The sequence below is a fragment of the Rana temporaria genome (assembly GCF_905171775.1).
Source record: "Rana temporaria chromosome 9 unlocalized genomic scaffold, aRanTem1.1 chr9d, whole genome shotgun sequence".
In the NCBI taxonomy this organism is placed as follows: Eukaryota; Metazoa; Chordata; class Amphibia; order Anura; family Ranidae; genus Rana; species Rana temporaria.
The window spans coordinates 331077-342631 of NW_024404480.1; the positions used below are offsets into that span (position 1 = coordinate 331077).

The 11555-nt window shown below is 48.9% G+C and overlaps 1 protein-coding gene across 1 annotated transcript; it reads left to right on the plus strand.

The window, feature by feature from the left end:
• Positions 1-3169: 3169 nt before the first annotated feature.
• C9HXorf65 (chromosome 9 CXorf65 homolog) lies at positions 3170-11183 on the plus strand. The gene is made up of 6 exons (XM_040334426.1): positions 3170-3235; positions 4111-4197; positions 5506-5640; positions 6036-6104; positions 7265-7384; positions 11047-11183. Exons 1-5 carry the CDS (start codon positions 3211-3213, stop codon positions 7345-7347), a joined length of 399 nt encoding a protein of 132 aa, XP_040190360.1. The 5' UTR covers positions 3170-3210; the 3' UTR covers positions 7348-7384; positions 11047-11183.
• Positions 11184-11555: the final 372 nt, after the last annotated feature.

Here is an 11555-nt window from a genome sequence, read left to right on the forward strand (position 1 = left end):
GGACTCTGATGGGAGCCCTCATGTAAGGGGAGGGACTCTGATGGGAGCCCTCATGTAAGGGGAGGGACTCTGATGGGAACCCTCATGTAAGGGGAGGGACTCTGATGTAAGGGGAGGGACTCTGATGGGAACCCTCATGTAAGGGGAGGGACTCTGATGTAAGGGGAGGGACTCTGATGGGAACCCTCATGTAAGGGGAGGGACTCTGATGGGAACCCTCATGTAAGGGGAGGGACTCTGATGTAAGGGGAGGGACTCTGATGTAAGGGGAGGGACTCTGATGGGAACCCTCATGTAAGGGGAGGGACTCTGATGTAAGGGGAGGGACTCTGATGGGAGCCCTCATGTAAGGGGAGGGACTCTGATGTAAGGGGAGGGACTCTGATGTAAGGGGAGGGACTCTGATGGGAACCCTCATGTAAGGGGAGGGACTCTGATGTAAGGGGAGGGACTCTGATGTAAGGGGAGGGACTCTGATGGGAACCCTCATGTAAGGGGAGGGACTCTGATGGGAACCCTCATGTAAGGGGAGGGACTCTGATGTGAGGGGTGGGACTCTGTTGGGAACCCTCATGTAAGGGGAGGGACTCTGATGTGAGGGGTGGGACTCTGTTGGGAACCCTCATGTAAGGGGAGGGACTCTGATGTGAGGGGTGGGACTCTGATGGGAACCCTCATGTAAGGGGAGGGACTCTGATGTGAGGGGTGGGACTCTGTTGGGAACCCCCATGTAAGGGGAGGGACTCTGATGTGAGGGGTGGGACTCTGATGGGAACCCTCATGTAAGGGGAGGGACTCTGATGTAAGGGGAGGGACTCTGATGGGAACCCTCATGTAAGGGGAGGGACTCTGATGTAAGGGGAGGGACTCTGATGGGAACCCTGATGTAAGGAGAGGGATTCTGATGTGAGGGGAGGGACTCTGATGTGAGGGGTGGGACTCTGATGGGAACCCTCATGTAAGGGGAGGGACTCTGATGGGAGGGGAGGGACTCTGATGGGAACCCTCATGTAAGGGGAGGGACTCTGATGTGAGGGGTGGGACTCTGATGGGAGGGGAGGGACTCTGATGGGAGGGGAGGGACTCTGATGTAAGGGGAGGGACTGTGATGGGAGGGGAGGGACTCTGATGGGAGGGGAGGGACTCTGATGTAAGGGGAGGGACTCTGATAGGAGGGGAGGGACTCTGATGTGAGGGGAGGGACTCTGATGTGAGGGGTGGGACTCTGATGTAAGGGGAGGGACTCTGATGTGAGGGGTGGGACTCTGATAGGAACCCTTATGTAAGGGGAGGGACTCTGATGTGAGGGGAGGGACTCTGATGTGAGGGGTGGGACTCTGATGGGAGGGGAGGGACTCTGATGTGAGGGGTGGGACTCTGATGTAAGGGGTGGGACTCTGATGGGAGGGGAGGGGCGGTGCCAGGGAATCACTCCCTAGGACACACAATTAACCCCTTGATCGCCCCCTAGTGGTCACATTCATATTGTATTTTTAGAGCTCCGATCGCTGTATGAATGTGAATGGTCCCAAAAATGTGTCAACAGCGTCCGTGACATTGCGACGCAATAAAAATCGCAGATCGCCGCCATTACTAGTAAAAAAAAAATTCCATTAATCTATCCCCCTATTTTGTAGACGCTAGAACTTTTGCGCAAACCGATATACGCTTTTTTTATCAACAAGAATTCGTATCGCTCTAAACTGAGGACGTTTTTTTTATTTTATTAATTGCGATTATTTATTAAATCAAAAAGTAAAAAATATTGTTTTTTATTTTATGAATTTTTTTTCAAAATTGTCGCTCTATTTTTGTTTATTGCGCAAAAAATAAAAACGCAGAGGTGATCAAATACCACCAAAAGAAAGCTCTATATGTGGGGGGGGGACACGACCGCGCAATTGTCATTCAAAGTGCAACTGCGCTAAAAGCTAAAGATTGGTCTGGGCAGGAAGTGGGTGAAAATGCCCCCCCTCCCGGTATTGAAGTGGTTAAAGGAGGCGGGGCTTACTTGCAGCATAGACATTACAGCTGAGCCCCCAACTGCCCATCCCGCCCCCCCTCCCGTGTGGTGAGAACCGGTACTGCACACTGGAATGGCAGTTGGAAGGGTTGAGAGTTGAGACAGAGGAAGGTGCAGCTCAGGTAAGTGAAGCCAGATTAGAGGGGGGTCTTGGGGGGAATTAGGTGATGGGGGTATTGGGGGGCACTGAGGGGTAATTAGGTGATCGGGAGGGGGGGGTCTTGGGGGGAATTAGGTGATGGGGGGGAAATAGGTGATGGGGGTATTAGGGGGCACTGGGGGGTAATTAGGTGATCGGGAGGGGGGTCTTGGGGGTATTAGGGGGGAAATAGGTGATGGGGGGTATTAGGGGGCACTGGGGGGTAATTAGGTGATCGGGAGGGGGGGGTCTTGGGGGGAATTAGGTGATGGGGGGGAAATAGGTGATGGGGGGTATTAGGGGGCACTGGGGGGGTAATTAGGTGATCGGGAGGGGGGTCTTAGGGGTATTAGGGGGGAATTAGGTGATGGGGGAATAGGTGATGGGGGTATTGGGGGGCACTGGGGGGTAGTTAGGTGATCAGGAGGGGGGTCTTGGGGTATTAGGGGGGAATTAGGTGATGTGGGGTGGTATTGGGGGCACTGGGGGGTAATTAGGTGATCGGGAGGGGGGTCTTGTGATATTGGGGGGGGGAATTAGGTGATGTGGGGTGGTATTGGGGGGCACTGGGGGGTAATTAGGTGATCGGGAGGGGGGTTATGGGGTATTAGGGGGGGAATTAGGTGATGTGGGGTGGTATTGGGGGGCACTGGGGGGTAATTAGGTGATCGGGAGGGGGGTCTTGGGGGTATTAGGGGGGAATTAGGTGATGGGGGGGAAATAGGTGATGGGGGGTATTGGGGGGGCACTGGGGATGTAATTAGTTGATCGGTAGGGGGGTCTTGCGGGTCTTAGGTGTGGAATTAGGTGATGGGGAGGGGGGGTCTTGGGGGTATTAGGGGGGGAATTGGGTTATGGGGGGTATTGGGGGGCACTGGGGGGGAATTAGGTGATGGGGAGGGGGGTCTTGGGGGTATTGGGGGTAATTAGTTGATCGGGGGGGGGTACTGTACTGTAATGTATAACACTGAGTAAAGCCCACTCTCATGCAGGAGGGGTCGGCGGTCAGCGAGGAATTCGGGGTGAAGGATCAGCGAATTCACTACACATGTTCATCTACATCATCCATGGAGGTACCAATGTCCTGTCCTCAGTGAGGAACCCCTGGGGCCCAACCTGCATCCTGGGGGCCACATGTGGCCCCATCACAGACCCCGGCAGTCAGTAGAGAACATTCTATGGGGGAGAAGATTGTGGCCCTCAGACTCTGACCTCTCCTCTCCTATACCCAGTATAGTGTGTGGCCCTCAGGCTCTGACCTCCCCTCTCCTATACCCAGTATAGTGTGTGGCCCTCAGACTCTGACCTCTCCTATACCCAGTATAGTGTGTGGCCCTCAAACTCTGACCTCCCCTCTCCTATACCCAGTATAGTGTGTGGCCCTCAGGCTCTGACCTCCCCTCTCCTATACCCAGTATAGTGTGTGGCCCTCAGACTCTGACCTCTCCTCTCCTATACCCAGTATAGTGTGTGGCCCTCAGACTCTGACCTCTCCTCTCCCCAGTATAGTGTGTGGCCCTCAGACTCTGACCTCTCCTCTCCTATACCCAGTATAGTGTGTGGCCCTCAGGCTCTGACCTCCCCTCTCCTATACCCAGTATAGTGTGTGGCCCTCAGACTCTGACCTCTCCTATACCCAGTATAGTGTGTGGCCCTCAAACTCTGACCTCCCCTCTCCTATACCCAGTATAGTGTGTGGCCCTCAGGCTCTGACCTCCCCTCTCCTATACCCAGTATAGTGTGTGGCCCTCAGACTCTGACCTCTCCTCTCCTATACCCAGTATAGTGTGTGGCCCTCAGACTCTGACCTCTCCTATACCCAGTATAGTGTGTGGCCCTCAGACTCTGACCTCTCCTCTCCTATACCCAGTATAGTGTGTGGCCCTCAGGGGGCTCTCAGGGGCCCCGGTACTCCTGACTCATCAAATACAATGTTTCTATTTTGCAGACAATCTGAGATTTCTGGTGAATATTCAGTGCCGGGTGATCCACCTTCTACACCTCCTCCGGGGGAGGGCACACCTACCTCACACAGGTAAGTATTGGTATTGTTATTGATTAGGACTGAGAAAGCAATGTGTAGTATCATTATTAGTTATCAGGAATGATATTAGATATGGAGTGATGTTTATTATTATTGATTAAGATTGATATTGGGTATGGAGTGATGTGCATTTGTTATCAGTCATATTATTATTATTATTATTGATTAGGACAGATATTAGGTATTGATTGATGTGTAGTATTAATATTATTATTTTTTAGGATTGATATTTCGGTATGGAGTGATGTGAATTCTTATTATTGATTAGGACAGATATTAGGTATAAAGTGATGTGTATTATTATTATTGATCAGGACTGATATTAGGTATGGAGTGATGTGTATTATTATTGATTAGGACTGATATTAGGTATGTAGTGATGTGTATTATTATTATTGATTAGGACTGATATTAGGTATGTAGTGATGTGTATTATTATTGATCCGGATTGATACTCTAGGGGGGGCGATGGAATGATCTCAGACTGACGTGTATTATTATTATTGATTAGGACTGATATTAGGTATGTAGTGATGTGCATTATTATTGATTAGGACTGATATTAGGTATGTAGTGATGTTTATTATTATTATTATTGATTAGGACTGAGATTTGGTATGTAGTGATGTGTATTATTATTATTGATTAGGACTGATATTAGGTATGTAGTGATGTGTATTATTATTGATCCGGATTGATACTCTAGGGGGGGCGATGGAATGATCTCAGATTGACGTGTATTATTATTATTGATTAGGACTGATATTAGGTATGTAGTGATGTGCATTATTATTGATTAGGACTGATATTAGGTATGTAGTGATGTTTATTATTATTATTATTGATTAGGACTGAGATTAGGTATGTAGTGATGTGTATTATTATTATTATTGATTAGGACTGATATTAGGTATGTAGTGATGTGTATTATTATTGATTAGGACTGATATTAGGTATGTAGTGATGTTTATTATTATTATTGATTAGGACTGATATTAGGTATGTAGTGATGTGTATTATTATTATTGATCCGGATTGATACTCTAGGGGGGCGATGGAATGATCTCAGACTGACGTGTATTATTATTATTGATCCGGATTGATATTAGGTATGTAGTGATGTGTATTATTATTATTGATCCGGACTGATATTAGGTATGTAGTGATGTGTATTATTATTATTGATCCGGACTGATATTAGGTATGTAGTGATGTGTATTATTATTATTGATCCGGATTGATACTCTAGGGGGGGCGATGGAATGATCTCAGACTGACGTGTGTTATTCCCTCTTACAGACGTCATTGATCTGTGTGATGAGAACGGACGTCTGATTTTGCTTTTTTTGATCACAAATTACGATGATCGCGCTGAGAAATACCTGACTCCAGGCCAGGCGTATTACATGTGTAAGGTGGAGAAGGGGGAGCCAGGTACAGTACAATGCAGGAATTCTCACTCCTTGTTGATAAAGATTGTATTGCTGTTATGTGCAGTAAATGGGCGTCCGGCCAAATCCTCCCTTTTTATTTTTTTTTACTTTTAAATATTGTAGGGAAGAATTGGGATCTTTGTTGGGTTTTTATTGCTATCTGGAGCTCAATTTGGGAGATTTACCATCACTTCCTGTCCCAGTGACAACGGATGCAGCAGAAAGGAAGTGAGGGGAATGTTCCAATAACAACACAGAAATACATTTTTTTTTGTAGGGTAGAGGGAGGGTGGAGCCCGGGCAAATCTGTATTGCTGTCTGTGTCCTTGTTAGATAGCAGCTGGGAAAACTGTGTAAAAAATCCACTTTAACAACATCTACTTTTCTGTGTTACAGGGACCAAAAGTGAACAATGTTACAGACAGATCACTGTCATGTTGTCCAACCCGGACCCCACGATCACAGGTACAAACACTGCACTACACACTGCAGTCTCTGACTGTCTCCAGTACTGTGTCTGCAGTCTCTGATCATCTCCTGTATTATGTCTGCAGTCTCTGATCATCTCCTGTACTATGTCTGCAGTCTCTGATCATCTCCTGTACTATGTCTGCAGTCTCTGATCATCTCCTGTACTATGTCTGCAGTCTCTGATCATCTCCTGTATTATGTCTGCAGTCTCTGACCGTCTCCAGTACTGTGTCTGCAGTCTCTGATCATCTCCTGTACTATGTCTGCAGTCTCTGATCATCTCCTGTATTATGTCTGCAGTCTCTGATCATCTCCTGTATTATGTCTGCAGTCTCTGACCGTCTCCTGTACTATGTCTGCAGTCTCTGATCATCTCCTGTACTATGTCTGCAGTCTCTGATCATCTCCTGTACTATGTCTGCAGTCTCTGATCATCTCCTGTACTATGTCTGCAGTCTCTGATCATCTCCTGTATTATGTCTGCAATCTCTGATCATCTCCTGTATTATGTCTGCAGTCTCTGATCATCTCCTGTATTATGTCTGCAGTCTCTGATCATCTCCTGTATTATGTCTGCAGTCTCTGATCATCTCCTGTACTATGTCTGCAGTCTCTGACCGTCTCCTGTACTATGTCTGCAGTCTCTGACCATCTCATGTACTATGTCTACAGTCTCTGATCATCTCCTGTATCATGTCTGCCATCTCTGATCTTCTCCTGTATCATGTCTGCAGTCTCTGACCATCTCCAGTACTGTGTCTGCAGTCTCTGATCATCTCCTGTACTATGTCTGCAGTCTCTGATCTTCTCCTGTATCATGTCTGCAGTCTCTGATCATCTCATGTACTATGTATGCAGTCTCTGATCATCTCCTGTACCACGTCTGCCATCTCTGATCTTCTCCTGTACTATGTCTGCACTCTGATCATCTCCTGTATTATGTCTGCAGTCTCTGACCATCTCCTGTATTATGTCTGCAGTCTCTGACTATGTTTGGCCCTTCGGTAATGTCGGGGGTCGCACTTGAGTCCCCCTGTATAAAGACTGACCCCCCACCCTTGATCTGGAGGGGGGCCCCCATGAGCTGTAGAACAAGTTGCTGTCGGTGTATTACGGTACGCAGGTCCAAACAAACTCCATCTTCTTTCTCACAGACTTTCTGAACGTCCAGTGCATGTCCATGGAGAAAAGTCGCCGGAAGCTTCTGAAGACCAAGTTGTCGGCGGCTCGCAAGTGAGCACATTTCCCTTCCATCACTTCATAGCGGGGGAGGGGTGGGTCTCTGGAACCTTCTTTGATCGCAGTGAGGTGTAAAATATTAATACAAAATAAAATTCATTCCATCAACAAAACTCAGAAAAGTCCCACAGATCACCAAACACTTATTGGAAACACCCCGAGGAACCATGTTGGCTCCTGAAACTGCCCCTCACCTGGGTGAATCGATGGTTCCCATCCCCCACAACGGGGACAAGTGACCATCAAACCTGCAATAGTTCAGCTTGTTTGGCATCACATTCCAAAACCAAACACATACCATGTGGGCCTTATTGACCACTATTACCAAAGACATTGTAGACCAGGGGTCTCAAACTGGTGCCCCATAACCTTTTTTTTTTTGCGAAACTACAAGTCCCATGAGGCATTGCAAGGCCGACAGTTACAAACATGACTCCTCCCAGAGGCAGAGGCATGATGGGACTTGTCATTACACAAAACAGCTGGAGGGCAACCAGTTTGAGACCCCTATTGTAGACAATTGTGCCCCCCCTCCACCCCCCCCCGTTTACAAAGCCAGCTCCATAAAGACATGGTGTGACCAGTTTGGTGTGGAGGAACAGAGCCATGACCTCATCCCCACCGATCACCTTTGGGATGACTTGGAACCCTGATTTTGTGACCAAGGGATGTTTTTTTTTTTGGTGCCCAACGTGGGGCCCAACATATGAGCCAGGTCTTCCCTTCCAACATCAGTACCTGACCTCACAAATGGGCACAAATTCCCATGGAAGCCATCCAAGAAGAGTGGATCCAGCTCCATGAAGACATAGGAACAGAGCCCTGACTTCATCCCTACCAATCACCTTTGGGATGAATTGGAACCTTGATTGTGACCAAGGGATGTTTTTTTGGCGCCCAACGTGGACCCCAACACGTGAGCCAAGTCTTCTCAACCAACATCAGTACCTGCCCTCACAAATGGGCACAAATTCCCAACGACACCCTCCATAGTATTGTGTAAAGTCTTCCCAGAAGAGTGGATCCAGCTCCATAAAGACACGGTGTGACCAGTTTGGTGTGGAGGAACAGAGCCCTGACCTCATCCCTACCGATCACCTTTGGGATTAATTGGAACCCTGATTGTGACCAAGGGATATTTTTTGGCGCCCAACGTGTGAACCAGGTCTTCCCTTCCAACATCAGTACCTGACCTCACCAATTCCCATGGAAGCCATCAAAGAAGAGTGGATCCAGCTCCATAAAAACATGGTGTGGAGGAACAGAGCCCTGACGTCATCCCTACCAATGACCTTTGGGATGAATTCTAACCTTGATTGTGACCAAGAGATGTTTTTTTGGCGCCCCAACATGTGAGCCAAGTCTTCTCAACCAACATCAGTACCTGCCCTCACAAATGGGCACAAATTCCCACAGACACCCTCCATAGTATTGTGTAAAGTCTTCCCAGAAGAGTGGATCCAGCTCCATAAAGACATGGTGTGACCAGTTTGGTGTGGAGGAACAGAGCCCTGACCTCATCCCCACCGATCACCTTTGGGATTAATTGTGACCCTGATTGTGACCAAGGGATTTTTTTTGGCGCCCAACGTGGGGCCCAACATATGAGCCAGGTCTTCCCTTCCAACATCAGTACCTGACCTCACAAATGGGCACAAATTCCCACAGATACCCTCCATAATTGTGTAGGAAGCCATCCAAGAAGAGTGGATCCAGCTCCATAAAGACACGGTGTGATCAGATTGGTGTGGGGGAATTCGAGTGTCCTGCACAGAGCCCTGACCTCAACTTTACTTTTGGAAGACCTTTGGTATAAGGCAGGGGTCCTCAAACTTTTTAAACAGGGGGCCGGTTCACTGTCCCTCAGACCGTTAGAGGAAGGGAGTCACGGCTCCGGGTGGGTCTTGTAAGCAATTAAGGAACCTCTCAGGAGACCGAGGTGCTGGCAATGCACGAGGCAAATGTAGAAAATTGGGAGAAGATGGACAGCCGCACTCCAAGGGAACTTCAAAAAGTTGTCTTTATTTGATAAAAATGGACAAGCAGAACAAAACACAGCCACAGGAAGGGACAGCCGACGCGTTTCACACTATATCAGTGCTTAGTCATGGCTCAAGCACTGATACAGTGTGAAACGCGTCGGCTGTCCCTTCCTGTGGCTGTGTTTTGTTCTGCTTGTCCATTTTTATCTAATAAAGACAACTTTTTGAAGTTCCCTTGGAGTGCGGCTGTCCATCTTCTCCCAATTTTCTACAGACCGTTAGAGGGCCGGACTATAAAAAAAAACTATCATGATCATTGCAGGGCCCCCCCCCACCTCACCATCATCATTAGCCCCTCATTGCCAGCCCCCCCCTCACCATCATCATTAGCCCCTCATTGCAAGCCCCCCCTCGCCATCATCATTGTAAGCCCCCCCCTCACCATCATCATTGTAAGCCCCTCATTGCAACCCCCCTCACAATCATTAATTGCAAGCCGATCAAGGTCATTGCAAGCCCCCCCATCATCATCAGCCCCTCATTGCAACCCCCCTCGCCTTTGCAAGCCCCCCCCCTCACCATCATCAGCCCCTCATTGCAACCCCACCCTCACCATCGCAAGCCCCTCCCACCCACCTTCATCATTACATCATCATCAGCCCCTAATTGCAAGCCCCCCCCCCTCCCCCACCATCGTAAGCCCCTCACAGCTTTACTGTGCCAAACTGCTCCTGTGTCACGAAGCTCACAGTGTTGTTAACCGTTCGGGCGCACTATGATAAAAGTCCCGCCCTCCTCCTCCTAGACCAGCTTGTGTGATAGACAGAACACTGCCTCTATCACACGAGCTGGTCTTATCATAGTGCGCCCGAACGGTTAACAACACTGTGAGCTTCGTGACACAGCGGGATAGCTGTGTTACAACCTGCCGTGCATGTCAGGGTGGGGTGGGCCGGTTAAATGTCCTCCGTGGGCCGCATGTGGCCCGTGGGCCATAGTTTGAGGACCCCTGGTATAAGGTCTTCTCATCCAACATCAGTACCTGACCTCACAAATGGGCACACACTCCCAACGACACCCTCCAAAATCTTGTGTAAAGTCTTCCCAGAAGAGTGGATCCAGCTCCATAAAGACATGGTGTGACCAGTTTGGTGAGGAGGAACTTAAGCGTCCTGCACAGAGCCCTGACCTCATCCCTACTGATCACCTTTGGGATGAATTGGAGCGCCGATGGTGACCCAGGTCTTCTCATCCAATATCAATACCCGACCTCACAGACACCCTCCAAAATCTTGTGGAACGTCTTCCAAGAAAAGCGGAGGAAGGTATAGCCCACGATGGGGGGAGGGACTCAAGATTAATGGCCATAGAGGGAGTGGGGGGGGTAACTCCCTATTATTGGTCCGAGGGTGCCATAAAAATGGCCGTGATTTTGTAATGGGATGGCCAACAAACTCATACAAGTGTGAGGCCCGGTGGTCATATATCGTGGAATGTAAACCAGAATTTGGGTCTCGGCTCCCTGATCTGATCCACAAGCTTGTTGTCATCTGAACTTCTCTTTTTCCAGGTTTTCTTGAGAACCCAACACCCCCCCCCCCCCCCCCCCCCCAACGATAAACTGATTTCAAGCCTGAAAGCTTTATTAGTACTGAGTTTATTTGTATTACGACATTCCTTGAGAGAAGACTTTAATATCGGATATCTTTCTGCAGGAAAACGTATTGATGGGAACTTTTCTTACTTCTGATGAAAACCCCGAATTTATTTCCCATGGAAGATGATGTGAGGATGACGTCACGTGATCAGGTTACATGAAGGTGGCCAATAAAGGCACACGGGGTACACCTCATGATGAATGGTGGTCTTGTATGTTTAATACACATTCTTCTCTCCACAATCCGTTCCCACCGACTCCTCTCTCTCCTCCCTGGTCCACAATACCCTCTCTTTGCCCCCTCTCCCCCCCACCTCTGGGCCACAATCTGCTCCCAATGCCCCCTCTCCCCCCCACCTCTGGGCCACAATCTGCTCCCAATGCCCCCTCTCCCCCCCACCTCTGGGCCACAATCTGCTCCCAATGCCCCCTCTCCCCCCCACCTCTGGGCCACAATCTGCTCCCAATGCCTCCTCTCATCCCCAGGACATGACCTACTTCCCCTTCCAGACCGCAGTCCGCTCCCAATGCCCCCTCTCCCCCCCCACCTCTGGGCCACAATCTGCT

Bases quoted from the DNA above. Each gene is read 5' to 3' on its own strand.
- C9HXorf65 (XM_040334426.1), top strand. From the start codon at position 3,211: ATGTTCATCTACATCATCCATGGAG. The intron at 3,236-4,110 runs GTACCAATGTCC...TCTATTTTGCAG, and splicing joins CATCTACATCATCCATGGAG to ACAATCTGAGATTTCTGGTG. The intron at 6,105-7,264 runs GTACAAACACTG...TCTTTCTCACAG, and splicing joins CCCGGACCCCACGATCACAG to ACTTTCTGAACGTCCAGTGC.